Genomic DNA, 25291 nt, shown 5'->3' with positions numbered 1-25291 from the left:
AATTACTTTATGTATACAAAAAAGATGCACATACTGTTTTTATGCACAGAGGTAAACCTTACATAAACACAGTTTCTATTCAGAGGAAGGACGTTTTAGGGAGATATCCTTAATTGCATTTTTCCAAGAATCCCTTAAATTTAATTTCCTGAAGCGTCTTTCTAAAGGAGGTTTGTTCATTATAAAGAATTATGGAATGATATGGTTCATATTTTGATATTTTAATCTCACAGATGTTTGCAATTTGGAAACTTCCCTAAAAACTCAGTAAAATAAGACGGTGATAAAACGTTCAAACTGACGTGATGTAATAACTTCATTCAAACAAAAACTCATAACCTGCTCCTCTGATCGAGGACAGAGCTCAGCAAACATTCACCGCAGGAACACAAACCTCACGCATCTTTACTCTGAAGATAAAAAGCATAGTGCCACTGAGGGGGAAGGGGCAGAGAGAGAGCCATCGTCCTGAAAAAAGAGATAGTGTGAAAAAGAGACAGCTGCTTGGGTCAGCAGAGACATGCGGCGGCTGTGGATAAACTCCCCCGTCTCCCCGAGCTGTCTGGACGAGGGACGGAGGGAGAGATTTAGACAGGATGTGAAATATTGAGTTGGAGGGAGGCGGGGAGGAGGAGACTGACAGCAGACGGGGAAACTGATCGAGGTAACATAAAAAACACCTTCTCTTTACACTGGGTTCAGGTAAGCAGGTGTTTCTCTGTAGTTTGTGTGCTACAGCTGCCGTCACCCGGGTTCTTTGAGTCATTCTGAGGCTCAGCTCAGAGCTCGTTGGTGGTTTACTTTGGGATAAATTTCTTATTATGGATTATAAATAGAAATCCAAAATCTGTGAGAATCTGGATTGTAGTAGGAGGATTGTTCAATCTATCAATCAATCAAGATTTATTTATAACGCACCTTTCATACCAATCAAATGCAATGCGCCAAGTTCTTTACAGCAATTGAAAAAAAAAAAAAAAAAAAAAAAATGGAATATATATTTCATGACTAAACAGAAAACAGAAATGGATTCAGAAGTAGAGACTAAAGCACACAAATTGCATTAAAATGTATATAAATAAGTAAATAAAAGATAAAAACATAACTACTTAAGACAATAAAAAAGATAAATAAAATAAATTAAAAATAGTATTAAGATGATAAAAATTGAAGCGTTAAAAATAAATAAACAATTGAATTATAGAATAATAACATAAATTAAAAGAAGTTGTGAAAAAATTGTACTGGTTCCTGTTTGTGGTAGGTTTGTAGTCTTAAGGCTGATTTATACTTCTGCGTTGAATCAACGGCGTACCCTACGCCGGGGGTCCACGTAGCTCCCGTACCTACGCCGAGGCCTACGCACGTAGCTGACGTGCACCTCCTCCAAAATGTAACTCCCCGTAGAGCCGACGCGGACCGCAAGCCCTGTGATTGGTCCGCTCGGCGGCTTTGTCTTTCCCGCATTTACAACACTTCCGGGATCCCGGACATTGGCCGCACATCGGCCGTGTATTTCATCTCCTCCTCTCTATTCTTCATGTAATCATGTCTGTATGATAAACAGCAACATGTATCAGCTGTAGATTAACATAACACGCTCTGAATCTCTGTGGAAAAGTAAACAGAGATCGTAGCAGGACCGGAAGCAGGCGGCCGGCTATCAGAGAGACCGCACTGCCCTCAGGCGTTTCGGCGGAGAATTGCTGCGCGACACGGACACACCGACGCACAAGTATGTGGGGCTCATGTCCGCGTCAGCCCCTGCTGCGTATGGGAGACGCAGAAGTATAAATCAGCCTTAAGAAGTATGGACCAATCACGTAACAGCAAGCTCATGTGTATGCAGAAAAAAACATTCTCTCTATGGAGAGCAAAAGCAGGCGTAGAGTAATCCGCCCATCAGTGGTCATCTGACATTAATTAATGCATGCAAATATCTATAACAACCATAGATTGTATAAGTAATGGACGTAGTATTCGTGATGTCACCCATCTGTTTCTGAAGCGCTGTTTTTGAAAACTGCTGTTCCTCGAGTGTCCACTAGAGGTTGGCTCTGGAAGTGCCGGAAACCACATACACACCCATTCAAAGAAGACGATCTTTACAGCAGAAATAAACATGTTTACAGCCTGGTACAAAAATTGAGTGAAGTCTGAATAGCTCATTTCTCTATCGGCTCACACTGTGCAGGTGAATTTTTTCATAGCACGGCAGTTTCGAAGATGTTAATATTACAAGTTTTTCATAATCAAAGTCACAGCTGACTTGATTGACAGGTGGGAACCCTGTGGCTGTTAGCGAGGAGGCTAAAGCCTGCCTTTTTATCTCACACTAGCTCGACAGAAGTTAGGTTGAGTTCAGGATTTCCAATATGGCACCCGGTTGACGTCACGAGTATTATGTCCATTTTTATACAGTCTTTGGTCAGCATGTAGAGTTCCCGACTCTCTGGAGTGCATCAGAATTGATCGATTCCACCTCAATTTATTTGCATTGTTTTCATTGCTTTTTGAGGACGGACTTCAGAGTTTTAACTTTTAAAAATCACCATCATATCGTTTTATTTCAGCAAACTTAAGACCTGCTATCTGCAATTGTTTTGGGTTCATTCCACTGAAGTAATCCAGAGTATACTTTACTATTTACAGTGAAGCTGGGACTCACTGGAAACAGATGAGCTGGAGTTCTTCAGGGATGTTATGAACTAAATAATGATGGCATTGATCCTGCAGATGTATCTGGGTGGCAAATTAAGCTTCACTTCTGACCTGAACACACGCTCACTTCTCAAGTTACCACCTTATCTGTGAATAATGAAGGAATGGAAAAGGAAGTCAAAGCCAGACATTGTTTATCGCTAATCACTGGTGACATCGTAATACCTCAAAGCTCACTGTCATTCTCTGAGGCTATATCAGGTGACACATCAGGGTTTAACACACACACACAGACACAGACAGTGACAGCAGCAAACACCAGCCCTCTCCTGAAGATGTGACCTCATGCAGGTTGTTTTTGGTTCTCCTTTAATGGGTGAGATGTTCTTTTACTATTCCCTCCTGATAGCAGCAGGCACATGTCGGCTCACAACATGTCCACCCTGATGTCAGAAAAACACAGACCCCGGTCACGGGGGACGGACTCTGTTTTTCCTTTTTTGCCTTCCACAGCCTCAGCCCTCGTTAAACTTTTATTATGACATTTTAATCTTGGAGGAAGAGCAGGGATACTGTCGGGGTTGTTAGCTTGTCAACAAAGAAACACACAAGTAGTTCATCACACAAAGGTTTAAAGTCATTAAATATTTAACTGGAATCAGCGCCCTGTAACTGTATGCCTCAGCCAAATGAGACTTCAGCTGGGGAGGGGGATTTATTTGTGTATCGCAATTGTTTGCAAGAAAACTTTACCCCTTTAAAGAAAACAATGCCATGAATAGAATGGATCTTTAATGCATTTTGCACAGGTACAACCGAATATCTGTGCATTGTAACTCCAATCACAATCAGGATGGAGATGAGATCACAGTGACCTCTGACCTTTTCCCACAAAAATCTAATCATCCCATTCTTGAGCCTGAGTTGACATTTTAAAGAATTTCCCTCCATTGATCCTCAGATCTTAACTAAACAAGAGCAAGGTAGGAACATAGCAAGACTCTGATGTCACTGTAATGCTGATTTATCCTGTTAGACCCTTCTGTGATTATTCTGTCATAATTAGCTTTTGATATTTTTGAATTATCGCTAAAAACAGTGTTACATGAAAATTGGGTCAATTGTGACATGTTGTGAAATAACACAATGACCTTTGACCTTTTGTCAACCCAAATTCAATTATTTCATCCTCGAGTCAGAGTGAACAGTTGTGCCAATTTTGAAGGTTTTCCCTGAGATTTCTGAAAAAGCAGAATTAAAGGTACAGTGTGAAGAATTTGGAACATTTAGTGATATCTAGCAGTCCGATCCTGCTCCCTTTCTCACCCCTCCCATTGGTGAAGGGACGGTGGCCTTAAAGGACAAGAAGCTCCTGTGATGCAGGATAACTATCATCCTACATTTGTCAATGAAAACTGAGAATCAATACAAATTATTTTGTGCACAACAACAACCCCTCTCTTCTTCTTTGCATCTTGCACAGCCACTCATTAAATACAAAAACATGTGTGTTACAAGTTTGTTGTTCTGTGCTGCTGTAGAAACATGACAGTTCAAGATGGTGGCTTCCATGGAAGAGAACCCTCGCCTTATGTAAATATTAAAGCACCTCATTCTAAGTCAACAAAAATGAAACAATTTTTATATTCACTAATTTAAACATGCTTATTATATCACGTTTTTTTTACCTAGTCTGTTCTGCTGTGTACTAATACTACACAGTGTACTTTTGAATACTACACACTGTACCTTTTAAATCCTACACACTGTACCTTTAATTATTGCACACTGTACCTTTAAATACTGCACACTGTACCTTTAAATACAACACACTGTACCTTTAAATACTACACACTGTACCTTTAAATACTACACACTGTACCTTTAAATACTACACACTGTACCTTTAAATACTACATACTGTTCCTTTAAATCCTACGCACTGTACCTTTAAATACTACACACTGTACCTTTAAATAATACACACTGTACCTTTAAATACTACACACTATACCTTTAAATACTACACACTGTACCTTTAAATACTACATACTGTACCTTTAAATCCTACGCACTGTACCTTTAAATACTACACACTGTACCTTTAAATACTACACACTGTACCTTTAAATAATACACACTGTACCTTTAAAAACAACACACTGTACCTTTAAATACTACACACTGTACCTTTAAATACTACACACTGTAGCTTTAAAAGCCATTCTTTACATTTTCAACATTAAATATTCACAGTGATCAGTAAGTTTGACTGTTGTTTATTTTTCTTTATTTTTAAAATATATTTATTTGATATTTTGTTTCTGTTTTTATTTAATTTGTTCCATTTTCATTGTTATCTCTTTATTTATTCACACATGTTGATGATATCGGCACAGTATTTCACAGAGGGATTATTTGGCTTCAGTATCTCAGTTTCCTGCTGAATTAAAAATCCTTAATCTCACATTTTCTGAAACGACATCCCTCCTTTTCCTCTCAGAGTTTTTAATAAAAATGTAGTGAAACATGTGAAAGTGAGCTCTGGATTTTTTGGTCCCTCTCCATCATACATCACTGAAAAACAATCCAATCGATGCTGGTCGTCTGCGTCGGGCCCAGTCATTAAATCTTCGGTCACAGTCCTGTAGCTCCAGATTTACTCACCGTGAAGTCAATAATTCTATTTGGTCAATTTCTCCCAGGAGGGGAACTCCTCCTTCATTTGTCTTGTAAGCAGAGGTTTCTGTCAGTCGCTCCATCTCTCTGGTTTCTCTCCTGTTTTCACGTCGGCTTTGTTTTGGTGTCGGTTTCATTTATTGTTAGTGGGGTGTAAAATCTGTCTCCATATCAGATTTCCGGCGCTTTTATTGTCCTGTTTAAGAGATTTACTGCAAAGGTTGTTATTAAAATCAGATTTTTGTAGAAGTAAAAATGCCATGAATCCATGTGCTGTGGTGGAATAGTTTGTGGAGATTGTTGTTGCACTCATCATTGAAAGCTTTGACACAAACTGTGAGGGTTAGAAAACTGAAGGTAACACTAAAACCTCAAAATGACCCGAGAAAGGGAACGAGACCATCAGCTAGAAGAATGGATTTTCCTTTTAAGCGATGTTATTGACTTTCCCTGCTGCCACACGTTGACCAAAGCAGCCTTTGTTTACATTTTACACGGGGACTAGTTAATTAAAAGCTTTTCTTTTAAGGAGAACGACAGAGGGATGAACACAAAGGATGAACTTCAGGACTGTAGGGCCTGATATTTCCAGGAATGAGACGTTCACACATGCACCTCACAGCCAGAGAATTTCTCTGTTTGGTGTGATCTCGCAGCTTGAAATGTTTAGTTTAGGTGAGGCAGGAGTTGCTTTTTTAACACTGTCTCTGTGTTTGTATCACTGTTACTTCTTGGGCACCAGGTTTTCTGAGCAGTTAAAGTGCTGCCCGGTATAGAGTATTTAAAGCAACAGTCCCACATTCGACCCTCTGCTGCATGCCCTTCCCGCTCTCCGCTCCCCACATTTTCTGTCTCTCTTCAGTTGTTGTTTCTTATCAAAGTGAAAAAGCCCTAAAGATAAGTAAAAAGGAAGTTTCTTGGATACAAACAACAGGGTAGGAAACATATCAGTCAACTGAGGCAAGCAGTAATATGTATAGAGATTTTCCTGTATTTTAACTGCCGCACATGGACTCACCCAACTTCCTGTGGAGCTTCACTTGGAGCCTTGTAGTAAAAGGTCCAGACAAAAGCATCAAACCCCAAACAATACTGATGTGATATAGTTTGTGTTCACACTTGAGGCACACAAAAGCTAATATTAGGAATTTCCAGGACCCCAGTGCATGTGTGAAAGGAGCCTCTATCATTGTAGTGCAGTTATTTTGTGAATATTAACCCATGGAGGCTACACTTGTGTAAGAAAGTGGGAAAATACAGTCCTGCTACAGCCATAACAGCAGCCTATATATTTTTTAGAATGAGCTGCTATTGAATTAAAAGGAGCAGTTCAACATTTTAAGAAGGATGTGTACAGGTTCCTTTCTGTGAAAGTGTTTCAGATCTATGAGTCAAAGCACAGACGTTTAATCGTAGATATATGTATATTAATATACATAAATATATATGTATAGTAGTAAATATAGTACATGTAAATAGTACATATATAAAGTATATTTATAGTGAATATAGTACATGTAAACATATATACTATATATATATATCCACTATTAATGTACTATATATATCAGTACATATATAGTATATATATATATGTGTGTATATGTACTATAGTATATATATTTACTATATATGTACTCTATATTTACTACATAGATAATATATATATATGTATTGTATATATTTACTGTATGTGTACTATATATACTGTACTTACTATATATATTCATATATTTATATATAGTACATATATAGCACATATATAGTACAAACAGTATATATAGTACATAGGCTATATATAATATATTTATGTGTTTATATGTACTATATATATATTTACTATATACATTGTGTATATGTACTAAGTTAATTTTAATTTGCTATATATGTAGTATATATACTGCATGTACAATATATGTCCTATTATGTACTATATATAAATATATGAATATATATGCAGTAAATATATAAAACATACATAATACAAACAGTATATTTAGTATACAGTACATGTACATAGTATATTTATGTGTGTATATATGTACTATATTTATATTTACTATATACTACATCGATGGCGGCGTGCAGCAGTGCAGTGCATACTCAAGGGGAACTGTTTGCTGCTGGAGCAATGTGTTTTGTTCCTTCATGTTTTTAAATGTGACTGAATGACAATAAAGTGAAACTTGAATATGTACTATATATACTCCCTGTACTATAAATATGTACTACAAACAGTATATATATATATATATATATATATATATACTGTTTATATATATATATATATATATACTTTTTTTGTCAGGTTGCTGATTTAGTGATTTTTGGATGCAAAGTGAATTTAAATGACCCAGATATATCCACGATCATACGCCTGTTCTTTGACACACAGATCTGAAACTCTTTCACAGAAAGGAACCTGTACACATCTTTCTTAAAAAACTGAACTGCTCCTTTAATTCAGTAACAGCGATGCTGAATACACACACTTTAACAGTCACACCTCCTCACACCGTCCCTGTACTGCTGATTCTTTGCATGTTTCTCTTCCTCCTCTCACCTCTCCCATCGCTCCTTCAAGACCTCAGCAGAATACTAATTTACATCCCAAGTATATTTATTAAAAAATGGTACGTGTGTGTGAACGTGTGTGTGTGAACGTGTGTGTGTGTGTGTGTGTGTGTGTGTGTGTGTATTGAGGAGGCAGTTGGGAGACTGTGATTTGCTGGCAATGACTGAGGGAGGGAGGAAAGGAGGGAGGGAGGGAGGGAGGGAGGTACGCATTGACGAAGCGGAGGGAGAGGAAGGCAGAGAGAGGGAGAGCACTGTCCCTATCAGCTTCTCTTTCACTCTGCGAGTCAGGCGGCCAGCTCTCCTCCTCCTCCTCCTCCTCCTCCTCCTCCTCCTCCTCCTCCTCCTCCTCCTCCTCCTCCGCATCAGAGGCAGCGGCGGCAGGGAACAGAGAGGAACGCTGGACTGAACGGAGAGATTGCAACAGATTGATAAACCGGGCATCCAGGAACGACGACTTGGAGGGGTTTTAAAATCCGCCACCAGGAGTGGGAGAGCGGCGATTATTCCCTGAAACACCCACACCCGCCGAATGAGAAGAGTGTGAGAGAAATGAACGTAGAGCGGGAGGAGTGGATCACACTTATGGGGGAAAAAGGAGTAAACATTCAAAGCGGATCTCCACTTATGGACAGAAAGACGGACGGAGAAGTGAGAGAGACAATTTGAGAATCTGGACTCTGACTGTCAAACTGATGGGATCCATTTTACAGCCGGAGCAACAGGACGTCTCTGAACATCTCTGCTACTCTCATCTTTTATCGCCGTTTTCTTCTCGTTAATTTACGATTAATTTGAGGGTTTGTGACGAAATCAAAGGTGCTCTTTGGAGTCCCTGCTCCGAAAGTCCGAGGGCGGCCGTCCCTCCTTCCCTCCTTCCCTCCTTCCCTCCCTCCCTCCCCTCCATCTCTCCGTTCTGTTTGTCTTCATATAATCATAAAAAGCTTCTCCTGTGTTCTTTTTTTTTACCTCCTCATTTCCGCCTCTCGCACCCATCTGTTTCATGCTGGCTGTCCGTTCACACCTCTTCCAGTGTTTCATACCATCTGTGAGAGTGTCAGTGTGAGTGTGTGTGTGTGTGTGTGTGTGTGTGTGTGTGATCACTCTCTTTGTTAAAAGGGTGGCAGCTGGACAGGTGTCACCTTTGGGTAACTTGGCAGAGCCTCTCATCCGGAGGAATGAGACGTTGTTGTGCAGTTTTATGATCAACTTCAGAGACTCTCCTGAGCAAAGAGGAGCGCTGGATTTACTGACCTGGAGAGGAAAAAGTCTTGCTGTCATCGCAGCTCAGAAGCCGCTTCTCTACATGTATAATACATGGCTGTGTGATCAATAATTCAGCGTCAGGTGGGCACCCCTGTGTTGCCTGGTGGGCGTTGATCAAGACGTTCAGCGCTGTGACTGTTTGGGGGTTTGATGCCCGCTGATATCACGGTCTGCCGGTGCTGCTGACAGCCGCCTGACGATGTGTCGCCTCCCTCTGCGTCTCCGCTGATCACCGGCTGCTCGCTGTAACAGCTGAACTCACTTCCAGCTGTCTCTTGGCGCATCAGACGAGCCTCATTTCACACTTTGTGGATCAACTTCTTTCTCCTGCAGCAGACTGATCCACTCCTGCAGATTCTCATCTCCTGGTTTGTTCTTTTAAATCGCGCTCGAAAGCTCGGCTTTCCCTGATTCATGCACCCTCGCCTCCGATCATGATCGGTGTTAACAGCCTGCACTCTGCTGGTCGCCTACGCTCTCGCTCTCTTTGCACCGTGCGCTACGGACGGGACTTCCGCATGATGGACCCTTTCCGGTATCCCAGAACCCCTCGCTCCCGCTCCCTCAAACCCCTGGTGTTCCCAGACCTGCTGGGCAAAGCTCAGGACGGACAGAATCACCCACAGGCCCGGAAGAGGAGGAAGGTACTGAGTATTATCTGCTTCCTCTTACACACCATTCATCATCACAACACATTCAGAGCTCATCCCCATGAATCATTTCATGTTGAACGTGTCATAAAAAGTTCCTCATACAACATTCAAACAGCTCATTATGAGCCGTGCAGCGTGGGATTGATCTTCTTCATTGCAGCCACTCTCTTTCTAATCATCCACACACATTGAGCAAACATCACACGACCCTTTATGATGTATGATAGTTTGATTCACCCTCTCCCCTCTCCATACGGAGCGTTAGACTCTCTGATTGAGGAGATTTGGTCGGCTGCCAGGCCCTGATTGGCCGCACACCTCGTCTCAGCATTGTGTACAGCCGGCGCTCGGGGCTAATGGCTTTCATTTGCTGCCACATGGTGACGTTGATGAAGCAAGTAGGTGAGGGTGACGAACATCCATCTTTGTATCAATGAACCTCCGGACTGAATGAGTCTGACTTACACCCATCATCCATCTACCTTTTATTCTCTGCTCACTCACTCACTCACTCACTTCCTCCTCCTTCTTCTTCTTCTTCTTCTTTACTCTTTGAATCCACACCGGCTCCTCTCTGCTTCTGGAACTGTGTGTTCCCGGAGGATTTACAGTACGAGGAGGTTTATTTGTGCACAAACACTCACAGTTTCACAAAGTCTGTTGGCTCAGTCGGGATGAAGAAGAAATATTTGTTCATTAATAACATGAGAAACTTCAAGGAGCAGCTCCATTAAAACTCTGGTTACAGTGGAGTGAATCAGCGGCTCGTTGATAAACAAGAAGAAATATTTGTTGGAGACGTTTTTCTGGATCGCTCTCTTGTTTGGGCTTAACAGCTTGCAGGTTCTTTTGTCTTTTATCTAAGTGATGTGGATATTTGGGTCAGGGACTGTTGGCATTTGATAGACCGAATTTTAAAATCAGGGACATATTGTGCAGACGATCGAATGAGTCCTCACAGCTCCTATAACTGACTCCCACTGTGTGTGTGTGTGTGTGTGTTAATTGTGAACGCATACACAACAAGGACACACAGTCCTCCACCAAGGCCAGTAATCCAGCCTTCTGTGATATGCAAATCTGTACAGTACCACCACTGTGTATGTAAAGCATTATGCACAATGATGCATCGATTATCAGGGATTAAAGGACAGCAGTGACTCACTTTTTGGCCACACTTTGGATTGAAAGATGGACGACGTGTCTCTTGAAGCCAAAATACTCCTCTGACATGGGCAGCTTCCCAAAACACACATTTAACTCAGCAGCAGGACAGATTCATGAGTCTGTTTGAGGCAGACGCTCACAGTTATGGAAAGTTCAATGACTCTTGTGTTGGTGTTTGTTTTCTCTCACTCTTCGTTGCTGATCTCAGAGCTCGACAGGAGCTGCATGCCCCTTTGTAAAGCATCAAATCAGAAGAAAGCTTCTCTTGGGGCGCTGGTGGCGTAGCGGTTTAAGTGCCCCACATACAGAGGCTACAGTCCTCGTCGCAGGGGTCGCCGTCTCGATTCCCGGCCGGTCGACCATCTCCTGCATGTCTTCCCCCACTCTCTACTCCCCACATTTCCTGTCTCTCTTCAGCTGTCCTATACAATAAAATAAATTTAAAAAAAAGAAGAAAGCTCCTCAGATAAATCTGCAAGATAAGAGCTAAGAAACCGTGGATTCCATCTCCTCCGACGTCTCCTCTCTTTGCAGTGTGATCAACATCTATCAGCTCAGATTCAGTTTGTAATGTAGGATGTTGTGGGACTGGAAACTGGTGATATGACGAGCGTAGAAGTTGCACTGCCAACTAGTGTTTGGGTGGAGTATTGCAGAGCGACACGAACACTCCAATGCACAAGTATGTTGTGCTTACGACGGCTGAGGCCACTGGAGTCCACTCCAAAGCTTTACAGGGTGTCTGTTATCAGCGATCGATGGATATCTCTTAGTAGGGATGGGAATTGATAAGAATTTAGCAATCCCGATTCCATTATCGATTCTCATTGGATGAAGGAATGAAATAATACAAATGGGTTTGGTTTGTTTGGGGCATGTTATTTAGAGTTGAGAGTCTTTATCATCTCCCTACAGAAAACATGGGAATAATGATCCATAACTACACTGGTTAAAACAACACGCAACACTGATAATTCTAGATTTCACCTGAGGAGATAACAGAAAATATGCAACAAATTAACCTGCCGAAACTCAGAGGAATCTACAGTGGCAAAAGGGTGTAAACCCTTAACCACAAATCTGGTCACTGCTCGGTGACACTTGTTTATCCTCGCCTCTGTCAGTTTAGTCTTCCCTGCCTCGATGGAAGGGGTTGCTAGAGGGTGCGCGAGAGCTACCCGCTGCAGCCTCTGAGCCGGTGTGAGAGCTAGCCTCTGAGTTCATTTGGTGAAAGGAGGTTAACAGGGAGCTAACATAAACACAACAGAGGACCTGGAGGAGTTTATCGTTACCTTCGACATTAAAAGCAGATGATGCCGTGACGTTAGCTTCGCTCCTGCTTTTACCTGGATGAGACTCACCTTCACTGAGTAGCGTATCAAACACGTTACATTTCTGCAAATTAATTGCATGCTGGGTGGACAAATGTTTCTGCATATTGGAAGTATTCCCCCCCTTTGAAGAAATTAAAGTTTTGCAAGTGTTGCAAGTCGCCCTGGTATCATCTTTTCCCGTGAAATACAGCCAAACTCTGGAGTGCTTCTGCCTCGACGCCATGTTGGAAAAGCTCTAAACCAAAATACACTTCTTGCGGTTGACGTCATCACGCATTTGCGACGTAAGAGGAATCGATAAGCGGAATCGTTAGGCACGGAAAACAAACGATTCCCAGGAATTGAATCACTTTGAACCGGTTCTCAAAAATAACCGGTTTTCGGTTCCCATCCCTATCTCTTAGTATCAGATATTGCACAATAAGGTGTTGAGAAGCTGGATGTGCTCACAGAGTTTCTCTCTTTCTTCGGTCATAAAAGTTTTGAGTTGAAGCCAGATGCTTCAGTTACTTCTTTTGGATAAACGCTGATACATCTTGTGCATGAATTAAGAACACTGAAGTGGCAGTTGTACCTGGAATAATGCGTGTTGATGGTAAGGAATTGAAGGACACCTTGCTGACAATCAGAAGTGAGTTTTATTCAGAAAACTGAAAGATTTGATGGAATGTGATGAGGCATTGTTTTTAATCTGCACCTCTAAAAGTGTGAAAAGCACAGAATATGAAACTCTTCCTCCAAAGCGTAACAGCTTTCAACTAAAACCTCTTGTTATGAAGACAGACCATAAATTTGCATGTGTGTGAGTCCGTTCTGCTGTTCTTTGGACACCAGTGTTCAGTTTGTCGCCTTCTTTGGAAGTCAAATCTGCTCCAAATGAAAGGGTTCTTCCTCTGTGCATGCTGCGTCCTTCCTCACACGTTACATAAAAATCTGGTTTGTAGTTTTGCAAAGATCCGGCTGGAAGGTGAACAAGATATCACGTCCTTCAGTGCTCTACATTCTGCTTTTTTTCACTAACACGTAATAAACCTCTGCAGATATGATATGTTGCTGTTGTTGCACATCAGTCAACTTTTACAGCTCACAAATTCCCCGTTAATATTTCATGTTGCCCATATTTTTTTGCAGCAGAGGCAGATTTGACGTCTTCCCCGTTGAAGCTCGGCGGTGAGCCCGAGATGATTAAAATGCATGAGCACTTAAAGTTTGAGACACAGTTTGAACGCTGAGATTTTTATACAGTGAAGTGTGTGGAAACCAGGACTGAATCTGTAACGGTTCTGGGCTGGATGGGACATAAATATTCATGACTCTGTGAGTGTTTCTGATGAGGAGCGGTTTCAAAGAAAACTCTGGAAATGAACCTGATTATGCTCACGAAATCAAACCCCATTATAGAAGCAATTTCATTTGACTAAAAGACACAATGCAACAAAATGAGGCCGCAAGTCTGAAACAGCTGAAGAGCATTAGCAGCAGTTCTTTAATCAAAGGGATGAAATGGAAAATGATCGATTTTAGCTGAGTGTGAGGTTTTTCCCCCACATGGCAATTATGTCCGTGGTTGCAGAGGACATGTGTTAGTGGTCTGCGAGGATTTCAGAGGTGAGCAGGGTGGTGATGAAGTGCCCGTAAGTGTCCTCTCCATCACCTCAGCCGTCACAGCTGTCCATCAGCTGCCTCGATCTGAGTCTAAAAAGCTGCGATCTGATGGCTTCATGCTGCCCGCCCTCCCCCTCCTCCCCTCCCTCAGCCTGTGAAACTGCTGTGACATTCAGGGTCACATGGGGAAGTTGGAAAATGAAGTGTCAAAGGGTCTTAAGCTGTGGGAGCTGTGGAAGCTGTTTCTCTGTCACATCACACGACTAATATGCAGCTTAAGACCCAAGTTTGATTCTTTTTATCCTCCTGGCTGCGTTAATCTGGACGTTTTTGTGTCGTTTGATGAGATATTGAAAGTTAAAGACGCAAAGTGAAGCGCTTAAAACGTCAACACAACACCAGGAACATTTGCAGCCTGAACATCAGACGATAATAGTTACAGCAACAGCAACAGCAAACAGGAGCAGATACAACCAGGACTGGAAATATGAGCCTTATAATGCCATTCATACCAGTAATATTATCCTGTATCTGTAATACATGATGCATGGTTGTAGTACACCGTAGCTGGCAGCGCTCCAAAGGTGGTCTTTATGGAGTTCTGCCTTGATTGATCCGGTATTTAATTTGATGGATCCATGAAAACGTGACATTTACGTCTCATTTTCGAAATTGATTTTATGATTAATGTTCTGTGACATAATTTATCAGCTGCAGTGAATGAACCTTTGTACTTAAAGGTGCAGTGGGTAGTTTTTAGCTGCATTTATCAGAACATGCATGTTTTTGTATTCAGTGAATGCACTGGTTGAAGAAGAAGAAGAGAGGTTGTTGTGTGCAAAAGAATGTTTTTGATAGTTAAAACTTGACAAATGGAGGATCATTCTTGTCGTGCATCACAGGCGCTTTTTGTCCTCAAAGGCCACCGTAACTTCACCGACAGGAGGGGTGAGCATGGGAGCATTTCAGTCCAGAATTGGACCGCTAGTTATCGCAAAATATTCCCATTTCTACACACACATTTGTAGCTTAAGCTATCTTGAAGTGCCCCTCAAGTGCATCAAACTACATCATCTAGATACCTGTCTAACATGAGTCTGGTCCTGCTGGAGGTTTCTGCCTGTTAAAGGAAGTTTGTCCTTGCCACTGTAACTTGCTAAATGCTGCAAAGTGCTCTGCTCATGGGACTGGGTCTTATCCGGTCTTGATGTTGGGTCTTTGTTAATAATAGAACATAGAGTACGGTCTAGACCTGCTCTGTTTGGAAAGAGTCTGAGGAGAACATTTGTTGGGATTTGGTGCTTTATAAATAAAGATTGATTGATTGAATGGGTGGACATGACATGTAACGTAAAAGTACTTTGAGTGGTCAACAGACCAAAAAAACACGATACATACAGTCCAACTTATTTCTCACTCATTGAGAGTCTTTGACTTGTTTGCTGTCGTAGACGTCCTCCTGCTGTGGACGTTCCAGACTCCAGCTAATACGGACTTGCTGGACGACAGCAGCAACAGCTACTACTATTCCTTCATCACTGTCATCACTCTCTCTTATTCTCCTCTATCCCTCTCTCCAACACGGTCTCAGCAGATGTGTGTCTAACATGAGTCTGGTCCTGCTGGAGGTTTCTGCCTGTTAAAGGAAGTTTGTCCTCGCTGCTATAACTAGCTAGATACTGCGAGGGGCAATGCTCGTGGTGGATTAAGATGAGATCAGACTGAGTCCTGTCCGGTCTTGATGTTGGGTCTTTGTTAATAATAGAACATAGAGTACAGTCTAGACCGGCTCTGTTTGGAAAGAGTCTGAGGAGAACATTTGTTGGGATTTGGTTCTATATAAATGAAGATTGATTGATTGATTGTTTCTGCTGCCTGCAGTTTGTCACTTCATCTGACGCTAGCCTTTCAGCAGTGGTCACAGGCATTTAGTGTAAATATAAAGAATTACTACAAGACTTTCTTACTTGTTTCCTAGCTGTGTTACATTCTTTGATTCTGATTGGTTGAAACCACTTGATAATGATGATTAATTCCCAACAAAAAAAACGATGCCAGGGACAAACTTGATCACACACGTCATATCAAACCGATAAGCAGAAAGGAGAATAGAACAGAATAGAATGGAAGGCTTCTGATTGATCAAATCCAAATAACAACAGTGATTTATTCTAAAAGGCAAAAGTGACACCAGGGACGACCTGATCACACATGTCAAATCAAACTGATGTGCAGAAGGGAGTATGCATCATCCCTTACTCGATCCATCTCATCACTGATGGTTGTGTTTGCTTTTGTAGATCGTCCTGAGGCATCAGCGTTCATTTCAGTCTGTTCTATAACCAGCATAAAACACCTTTCAGGGCAATCACAGTTCAGAGGGAGCAAACAGCAGATGTTTATATTCTTGTTACACTGATGATCAGATTTCTTGGCTCTAAAGTTAAAGTTGAGTTTAATCCCCTTCCAAGAACAGACGTCACTAAGTGCTTCACGGTGTCACTGAAAGAAGCGATTGATCCGGCGTTCACCACTTTGCCTTTTTCATTTTGTTCTTATTCTTCCTTTTTGTGCTCATGTCTCCGAGCTGTAACTTAATTTTGCTTTGAGAAGGTCGATGTGTTTGCATGGAAGCTTAAATTATTTAAAGGCTGATTGATCTGCTGGTCTTTCCATTGACAGGCCGGGTGCTCGGTGGATAATGGCTCAGTAACTGATGTTGTGCTGGTCGGCTGATTGGCTGATTGATGGACTGTTGGGTGAAGAGAACGAGTGAAGCTGGTTTGAGCTGTGTGCTCTCTGAGCGTACAGGCAGTTAGCTCATGATTAATAGTGCTGTTGTGTAATTATTATGAAAGTCTGTGGTCAATTTCTTAGATTGATTGTGTTGCATCTCTGGTTGAGTTAACTGTAAATTATGAATATTTGATGCATTTCCCATTTATTTAAACATGTTACCTAATTATCAATAGATTGCTGGCTGATTTTAACATCAGTTATTTTTTAATTAGCATGTTTAATCTGTTCGTATGAAGCCTCTGGAATACATTCTTTACCCAACATCAAGACAGGATCAGATCCAGTCCCCTCTTACAGACAGGACTCAGTCTGATCTCATCTTAATCCACCATGAGCAGAGCACTTTGCAGCATTTAGCAAGTTACAGTGGCAAGGACAAACTTCCTTTAACAGGCAGAAACCTCCAGCAGGACCAGACTCATGTTAGACACACATCTGCTGAGACCGTGTTGGAGAGAGGGATAGAGGGAGATGAAGAGAGAGAGAGAGATGATAGTGGAGAGATGGATAGTAGTATTTGTAGCAGCTGGAGTCTGGCACGTCCACAGCAGCAGAGATCCAGAGGAACCTACGAGACAAGGGAGCTCAGGGACTCCAGAAAGGTCTATGGTTAGTAACTTTAATGGGACAGGAAGAGATAAAGTGAGAGACAGGCAGAGAGAGGAGAGAGAGGGGTGTCATTTCCCCTTGCAGTCTAAGCCTATAGCAGCATAACTAAGAGCTGGTCCAAGCCTGATCCAGCTCTAACTATGAGCTTTATCAAAAAGGAAAGTTTGAAGCCTACTCTTAAAAGTAGAGAGGGTGTCTGCCTCCCAGACCCTGACTGGTAGATGATTCCAAAGGAGAGGGGCCTGATAACTGAAGGCTCAACTTCCCATACTACTTTTAAAGACTGTCGGTATGATGAGCAGGCCTGCATGTTGGGAGCGTAGTGTTCTAGAGGGGGGAATGGGCAAAGAGAGGAGAGAGAGGGAAAGACAGGATCCCAGTGTGTCAGTCTAAGCCTATAGCAGCATAACTAAGAGCTGGTCCAAGCCTGATCCAGCTCTAACTATAAGCTTTATCAAAAAGGAAAGTTTGAAGCCTACTCTTAAAAGTAGAGAGGGTGTCTGCTTCCTGGACCCTGACTGGTAGAGGATTCCAAAGGAGAGGTGCCTGATAACTGAAGGCTTGACCTCCCATACTACTTTAGAGACTTTAGGTACGACCAGCAGACCTGCATGTTGGGAGTGTATTGTTCTAGAGAGGGAAGTGGCAGAGAGAGGAGAGAAAAGGAAGGACAGGATCCTAGTATGTCAGTCTAAGCCTATAGCAGCATAACTAAGAGCTGGTCCAAGCCTGAGTAAGCCTTAACTATAAGCTTTATCAAAAAGGAAAGTTTGAAGCCTACTCTTAAAAGTAGAGAGGGTGTCTGCTTCCTGGACCCTGACTGGTAGATGATTCCAAAGGAGAGGTGCCTGATAACTGAAGGTTCTACCTCCCATACTACTTTTAAAGACTTTAGGTATGACGAGCAGGCTTGCATGTTGGGAGCGTAGTGTTCTAGAGAGGAGAGAGAGGGAAAGACAGGATCCCAATGTGTCAGTCTAAGCCTATAGCAGCATAACTAAGAGCTGGTCCAAGCCTGAGTAAAAGAAAGATAATAAAAAACACATGTGATCAAGTTTTAATCAGACGGTTTCATGTTTTAAAGACATTCAGTGTGTTTGTTTGATCCTCACTGAAACTAAAATTGAAGTATTTTTTTGTCAAGTGTTATTTTTACAAACTAGAAGGGTCGTCCTGTAATCTGGGTCAGTTCACTTTCACACTTGAAGAACAAGCGTGGTCCTTTAAATTCTGTCACATTTTAACCAATGCACAGAAAGATCATCTGAAGAAGAAGAATGAAAAATAGATTGATAAAGTCTCGTTCTTCTCGTCCTCTGTCGTCTCCTCGCCGTCTTCGGGTTCAGGCAGACGGTGAAATGTAAAAAAGCAGCTCAGACGCTGACAGTAGAAAACATTTACCTGCACCTGTAATAGCTGATCGTATCGCTACACCTGCAGCGAGGAGCCGACGTCTCTGTCTGAAAATGTGATTACTGTTTTTTTTCCCTCTGCAGGCGCTCTACAACTCCATCAAGAATCAGAAGCTGCAATGGACACTGTAAGTCATTTTTTTATCACCTTCTCCTCTTCTGTGACTGTTTCTGTCTCTTCCTTTCACAAACACACACACAATAACACACACACACACACATTGGATAACACACACATGTCGTCCTGAAGGGCAGGAAGCAATAAGAGATATTGATTAGCTTGTTAGCATCCTCATTAATGACGTGCGTGTTGTCTGGCATGTGAAGGAAACATTAGTGTGTCAAGGGTTGCTATTCTGGATTGCAGCGCTGGAGCGCCTCAGAGATGCCAATTAAGTCACTCGCTTTCCAAGCTTTGTTGCCATAGCTACGGCACCATGGATACGACTCCATAGCTACCGCATTGCTCTTTCCATCCCTGTGTTCTCTCTGCTGCACACACACACACACACACACACACACACACACACAGGGGGATGGATATAATGCACGGTGGAAATTGGTCGTATAGATGTGTGCATGTTGGTTTTTTGTGTTTTTAATGTGAAGATAAAGAACAAATGGAGGGAAAGAGAGAAAGAGAGAGAGAGAGAGAGAGACTCTATTTAAATGTCTCTTTACCTGCATCCCGAACAAAGGTGTGACCACAGCCTCCCACTACCTCTCCAAAAATAGCTGCAGCAGCGCTCCCGAAGCAGCCGAATAAAAAGTGGTCAGAGGAGCAGATCGAGGAGGAGATCCACAGAGAGGCAGGCGATCCAGTTCAAACATCTCCGCTGACATATACACGGCTATTTAAACACTCGCCGCCGCCGCACAGGGGGATAGGAGAGGTGTCGTTTTTAGACACGTAAACACGCCGAAAGAAGAGAATCCACCTCCAAACACAATGAGTTACAGATTGAGAGATTCAGCCTGCAGCAGTCTGCTTTGGCAGCAGAGACTTGCACATGTTGGTTTTTAATATTTTAGAGTAAATTCAGTCTGAGGAATAAAAATAAGAAAGTGTGTTCAGAAGCAGAGCTCGGTGTCACTCTTTGCCTCCACTTCACACCCTGCTCGCTCGGCTGATGCATTTTTCATCACACAGTGGACATTTCTTCACTTGCAACTCATTGACTGAGATCACACACGCTCTGTGACAGATACACGGCTGTTCTGTGTTTCATCTGAGGCTGCAAACACAAACACAAACACACAACAGCGTGTAGAGCGTGTAGTACGAGGTCCAGAGTAGACCACACCTCAACCCAAATAATGCCATTCAGGTGTCTGTAAACATCCTGAATGTTAGGGTTGAATTAGGCGTGGTTATGCTCGTGTGTTTGTTACATGATCAGCTCAATCATCGGCTCAAAGCAGCTGTTTTATTTTAAGTTTTTATTCCACACAAGAATAAAGAAAGGAGGACAATGAGGCATGCTCTGGTGGTTGAATCGCCCCCTGCACAGAGGCTGTTTTCCTCAAGTGGGCGGTCAGTTTCCATCCCAACCTGTGTCTCTTTTCCTGTCCTCTCTGATAAAAGCATGAAAGCCTGAAAGTATCACTCACAAAAAGAGGAAAAGGCATGTATGTGGGAGCGCTAGAAATCTGTCAATGGCTGATATGGAAACCAGAAGACTTATTAAAGCATCAAAACAGAGATAACATCAGAGCTCACTTTGTGCAGAAGGAAAACAACAGAAAAGGAAAACAATAAAAGTGCAGTTTGGTCTGAATGCTTGAATGTATGAAAGGTGCTGTAGAAATAAAAATGAGTTGAGATGTCTCTGATCGGTCGTACGTCAGTGGAGTTTAGCCCTTCTGGTCGGAGGTTTAGAAACCCTGAGATCAAAACAAACCACTCGTTTGTTCCCGTGGTGATAACTCAATTAAACACGATGTGAAGCCTCTGTGTTCAGGAAGCCTGCTCCTCCCACTGAGAGAACCAGGCCCCTCACTCCTGCTCCTGTTTCTGTTTGTGATTTTAGATTAACGTTCCCACCTCAGAACTTCTCCTTCTTTTGTTAAAGGAAAAATTAGTTTTGTAAATCTTTCTTTCTTCTTTCTTCTTATTTTATTTGCCCTTTTTTCTTTTCACTCTTTCTTAGCTTTTTTCTGTTGTCTTTCTTCTTTCTTTCTTTCTTTCTTTCTTTCTTCTTTCTTTATTTCTTTCTTTATTCTGTCTTTCTATATTTTTCTTTCTTCATTTTTTCTGTTCTTTTTTTTTTTGTTTTATTTTTTGTTTTTTTTTTTCTGTTTTCTTTTTTCTGTTTTTCTTTTTTCTGTTTTTCTTTTTCCTTTTCTGTTTTTCTTTCTCTTTTACTCTTTCTTTTTTCTTTTCCCTTATCTATATATTTCTCTTAATTGTTGTATTATTCTTTTTATTTCTACAATTCTTCTTTCTTTCTTTCTTTCTTTCTTTCTTTCTTTCTGTCTTTCTCCCCACTTATTTTTTCTTTCTTTCCTTTTCATTTGCCCTTTTTTCTTTCTCTCATTCTTCCTTTTTAGTTTTTCTTTGTTTTTCTTTTTTATACTCCTAATTATTTCTTTCTTTCTTTTTCTTTATTTATTTATTTATTTTCTTATTAGTAGATATTCTATTTATTTTTTTTTTTTTTGTTTTTCTTTCTTCTCTTAATTATTATTCTTCTTTCATTTGCCCCTTTTTTCTGTTTTCTTTTTTTCAGTTTTTTCTTTTTCCTTTTATCGTTTTTCTTTTTTTTTTTTCTGTCTTTCTCCTATTTATTTTTTTATGCCTTTCCTGTTCATTTGCCCTTTTTTCTTTCCTCTTACTTCCTTATTTCTCTTTTTTTCTTTTCTTTTTTTTCTTTCTGCCACCATTTATTATTTTTTTCTTTATTCATCCCTTTTGCCTGTTTTTCCTTTCTCTTTTACTCTTTCTTTTTGTTCTTTCCCTTATTCTATATATTTCTCCTTTAATTATTGTATTCATTCTTTTTATTTTCCTACAATTCTCCGTTTCTTTCTTCTTTTCTTTCTTTCTTTCTTTCTTTCTGTTCTTTCTTTTATGTATTCTTTTAATTTCCTCCATGTCTCCTTCCTTTCTTTCTTTCAGCCTCGTCTCTTTAAAAACATTTGTCGGTGTGTTTTCAGTCGTAACAGAGAGTGTGTGTTCTGTTCATCTTTGTTCTCTTTCATTGGTGGACCCTCCCATCGTTGATTCACTCATTTACTCTCAGCTTTAAAAAGAACAGCTCCACTCCGTCCTGTGATGGAGGTGTGATCTTCTGACTCTAAAACAAACCGCGTGCTGTGATCATATGAATACAGATTGTGTTTGTGATATCTGCTCTGTACATCTCATTACAGGTGTGTGTGTGTGTGTGTGTGTGGGCGCACAGTTTAGTGCTAGATGAGAAACGCACACACACACAGAAAAAAAAAACAGAGCGATGGATGTTATTTCACACCCCCACAGAGAGATACACGCACATGGCCACTCTCGATGGTGCAGTTGGATGCACCCACATGTTCTCCAAACGCACACACACACAGAACACAGACGTATACAGAACACACATGCTTCCTCATTCAGGAGCGGGGGTGGAGAGCACAGGGAGAGGTGGTGCTGGTGGTGTTGGTGGTGGTGGTGGGCATTGTGCAGAGAAAGAGAGGCGCAACAAGTCGTAGCTGCAGATAAAAACAGGTGGGGCAGGGTGGAGAACGACGGGAGGATAATTTCATTAAAGGATGTGATGATTGCAAAACGAACAAATGAGCAACAAGAGGCGCAGAAAGGAGACCCATCTGCTCCATTATTCTTTTTTATTCTGCTGATCCTCTCGCTCCTCCTCCCTCCGTGCCTCCAATCATCCTGTCTTCTTACCATCGACGGCTCTCTCTACCTCTCACCTGCAGCAGGAGAGATGGATGAGTGCTGTCCACAACAGGACGGCTCAGTATCACATGTCCAAAAGAGCATGTTAGTGAAAAGCTGCTTAATAGAATAACCTGAGGCGTTTAGTCGACTGCAGGATTAAAGATGTCGCCCTCGCTAGTTGGCACCAGAAATACTCGACGGCTTAACAGGTTATTCATATGTTTCTTGATGTAGGCCTGAAATGCTGCTCAGATGTTGTCTAAGCTGTTGCACATCCATCCGCCACTAATTGGGGCTGTTGCTACTACCATAAAGCTCTACTACCTGGATGTAAACAAGCACAAGTGACAGATGTCGTCTTGTAGCACGGCGTGGTTTGTCAGTATGTTGATCTAGTAAATGGAGATAAAGCTGTATGTAGGCTGTGTCTGGTTAAACTGACATATAACCACTCCACCAGAGACATGAGGAACCAGCACAGACATAAGGATGCTAACCTGCAAGGAGGACTGAAGACTGAAGCTCTGCTAGCGTTAGCCACACTCAGCAAACTAATCTGACATGTTTACCTGCAGACTCTGTGCTCCCATGTTGAATACATTGGGCTCAGTTTTACCATGATGCAACTCAGGACCAAAACACTGGTCTTATGATTGAACAACAGAACTCATTCAGCCCATAGATTGGATGATGTAGTCTGAGTGGCGTCGGCCAGCAGCATTGTGAAGCCCAGTGATAGTGGTGCTAATTATTACACACTGCACCTTTAAAACACAGATTTGTGAAACCTTCATTCTGTTTGTAAAAATGCAAAAAGAGAGTTTTTACTGTTGTTTCCACCTCTGATCCAAATCTACTTCACATTCTCACAAACAGAATGAAGGTTTCAGCAGTCTGAAACTGTGTTTTAAAAAGTTTGAAGCTTCTCTGGGATATTCTAGACCAGATCTGACAAGTCCAAGTGTAGTGGTTTTGAATCAGGACCTGGTCTGAGGAGGTTTAGAGGTGAAAAAAAAACAGTAAAATCTCCCTTTCTTGCATTTTCACAAACAGAATAAAAGTTTCAGAAAGTTGAAAATGGGTTTTAGACACCGTCAAAGCTTTCAGAACATTAAGAGGCACAAAAAACAGAGAATCAAGTTAAAATTCACTTCACTGCAAACTGACTAAAAACTCAGGGAAGTCCTTATCAACATAATCAGCCATGTTCATGCAGATGTTTATGAAGCCGTTGAATATCTGGAGTTTTAGATTAATGATAAATTAATTATATTCACTCACTTCATCAGAAACTGAACGTACAGCCGACTGTCCTAACTCAATATTTGACCTGATTATGTCTGAACCGCTGAGGACTGGATTTCTTCTTCAGTCAGAAAGATTCAAATTCAACAAGAATATTTTCACTTTAAGGTTCACGACTTCTTCAGGACAAAGATTTAAGATTTACATTTCCCACCTGTAAAAGGAAATAAAGAGTTTTGTAAATATTAAACATCTTCTTTCTATCATTCTATCTTTCTATAATTCTATCATTCTTTCATTCTTTCTTGCTTTCTTTCTTCCATTTTCTGAAGTCATTTTTCTTTTTTCTTTCCTTTTTTTTCTTTCCTTTTTTTTCTTTCTCCCTAATTTTTTTGTCTTTCTTCTTTCTTCTTTCTTTCTTCTTTCTTTCTTTCTTTCTTTCTTTCTTCTTTTCTTTCAATGTTTTTGTTGTTTGCATCTTGTTTCCCTTTTCTTTTTCTTTAATTCTTTCAAACTTTATTTCTTTTTTATACTGCTGACTTTTCCTTTTCTGTCATTCATTTTTTCCCTTCTCTTTTTAATTGAGCCTATAATTTTTTCTTTCTTTATTCTGTTCTTTTTTTTCTTTCTCTCTTTCTTTCTCTCTTTCTTTTTCCTATTCCTTACAATACTTTCTTTCAACCTTCTTCATTTGTTTGTGTCTTTTTCCTTTTTTCTTTTATTCCATCAATCTTTTCTTTTTTGTCTTTCTTTCCTTTTTATTCTGCAGACTTTTACTTTTTTTGTCCTTAAATTTTCTCTTATTCTTTTTAATTTTAATCTTTTATTTTTTCTTTTCTTATTTCTTTTCTCACCTCTTTAGATTGTTCTTCTCTTTTTCCCTTCTTGTTTCCTCTCTTCTCTTTTTTCCTCTCTCATTGAATTTTGTTGTTTTTTTTTTCTGCCATCTGAGAAGGATCATCTATGTCCCCCACACCCCCACCCCCACCAGTCTCCTATCCTCACCCTCCACTCCCTCTCTATCCCTCCCTCTCTCCTCACTCCCTCCAGCTCCTCTCACTCTTGTCTCTGCGTAGACCGGGATTCAGGCAGTTACCAGGCAACAGGCTACATGCTCATTGGCTCCCTCTCTTCCTCTCTCTCTCTCTCTATCCCTCTTCTCTCTCTCTACCTCTCTCCTGCAGGGGTTAACTGCTGTTATGTTCTGTTGGTTACTCATAGCGTGGTCTCGGGGGGGTTCGGCATCCAGCCATTATTCTATTTTCAGGCTGAACTTTTGCATGGGTGCCGCCTGGTGAGGTAACAAGTGGGATTGCCGCGTTCGCTCGCCAGGCAGCTGCAGAGCCTCTCTGTGTTTTCGCCTGAAGCTTCGATCATCTCCTAATGTGACAAATCCCTTTAAAA

At 41.2% G+C, this 25291-nt stretch overlaps 1 protein-coding gene across 3 annotated transcripts in view; it reads left to right on the top strand.

Annotated features, from left to right (window-relative positions):
- Positions 1-25291, top strand: part of LOC117829816 — a 133609-nt gene that overhangs the window by 85411 nt on the left and 22907 nt on the right. For all 3 annotated transcript variants that reach the window (XM_034707511.1, XM_034707510.1, XM_034707509.1), the window contains one exon: positions 18844-18887. In XM_034707511.1, the coding sequence (XP_034563402.1) occupies positions 18844-18887 (44 nt within the window). The remainder of the gene's footprint in view (positions 1-18843; positions 18888-25291) is intronic.

Source organism: Notolabrus celidotus, chromosome 18 (genome assembly GCF_009762535.1).
Source record: "Notolabrus celidotus isolate fNotCel1 chromosome 18, fNotCel1.pri, whole genome shotgun sequence".
NCBI classification, from domain to species: domain Eukaryota; kingdom Metazoa; phylum Chordata; class Actinopteri; order Labriformes; family Labridae; genus Notolabrus; species Notolabrus celidotus.
Note: the sequence above shows the minus strand (reverse complement) of the source record. Positions and strands in the feature narration are given on the sequence as shown.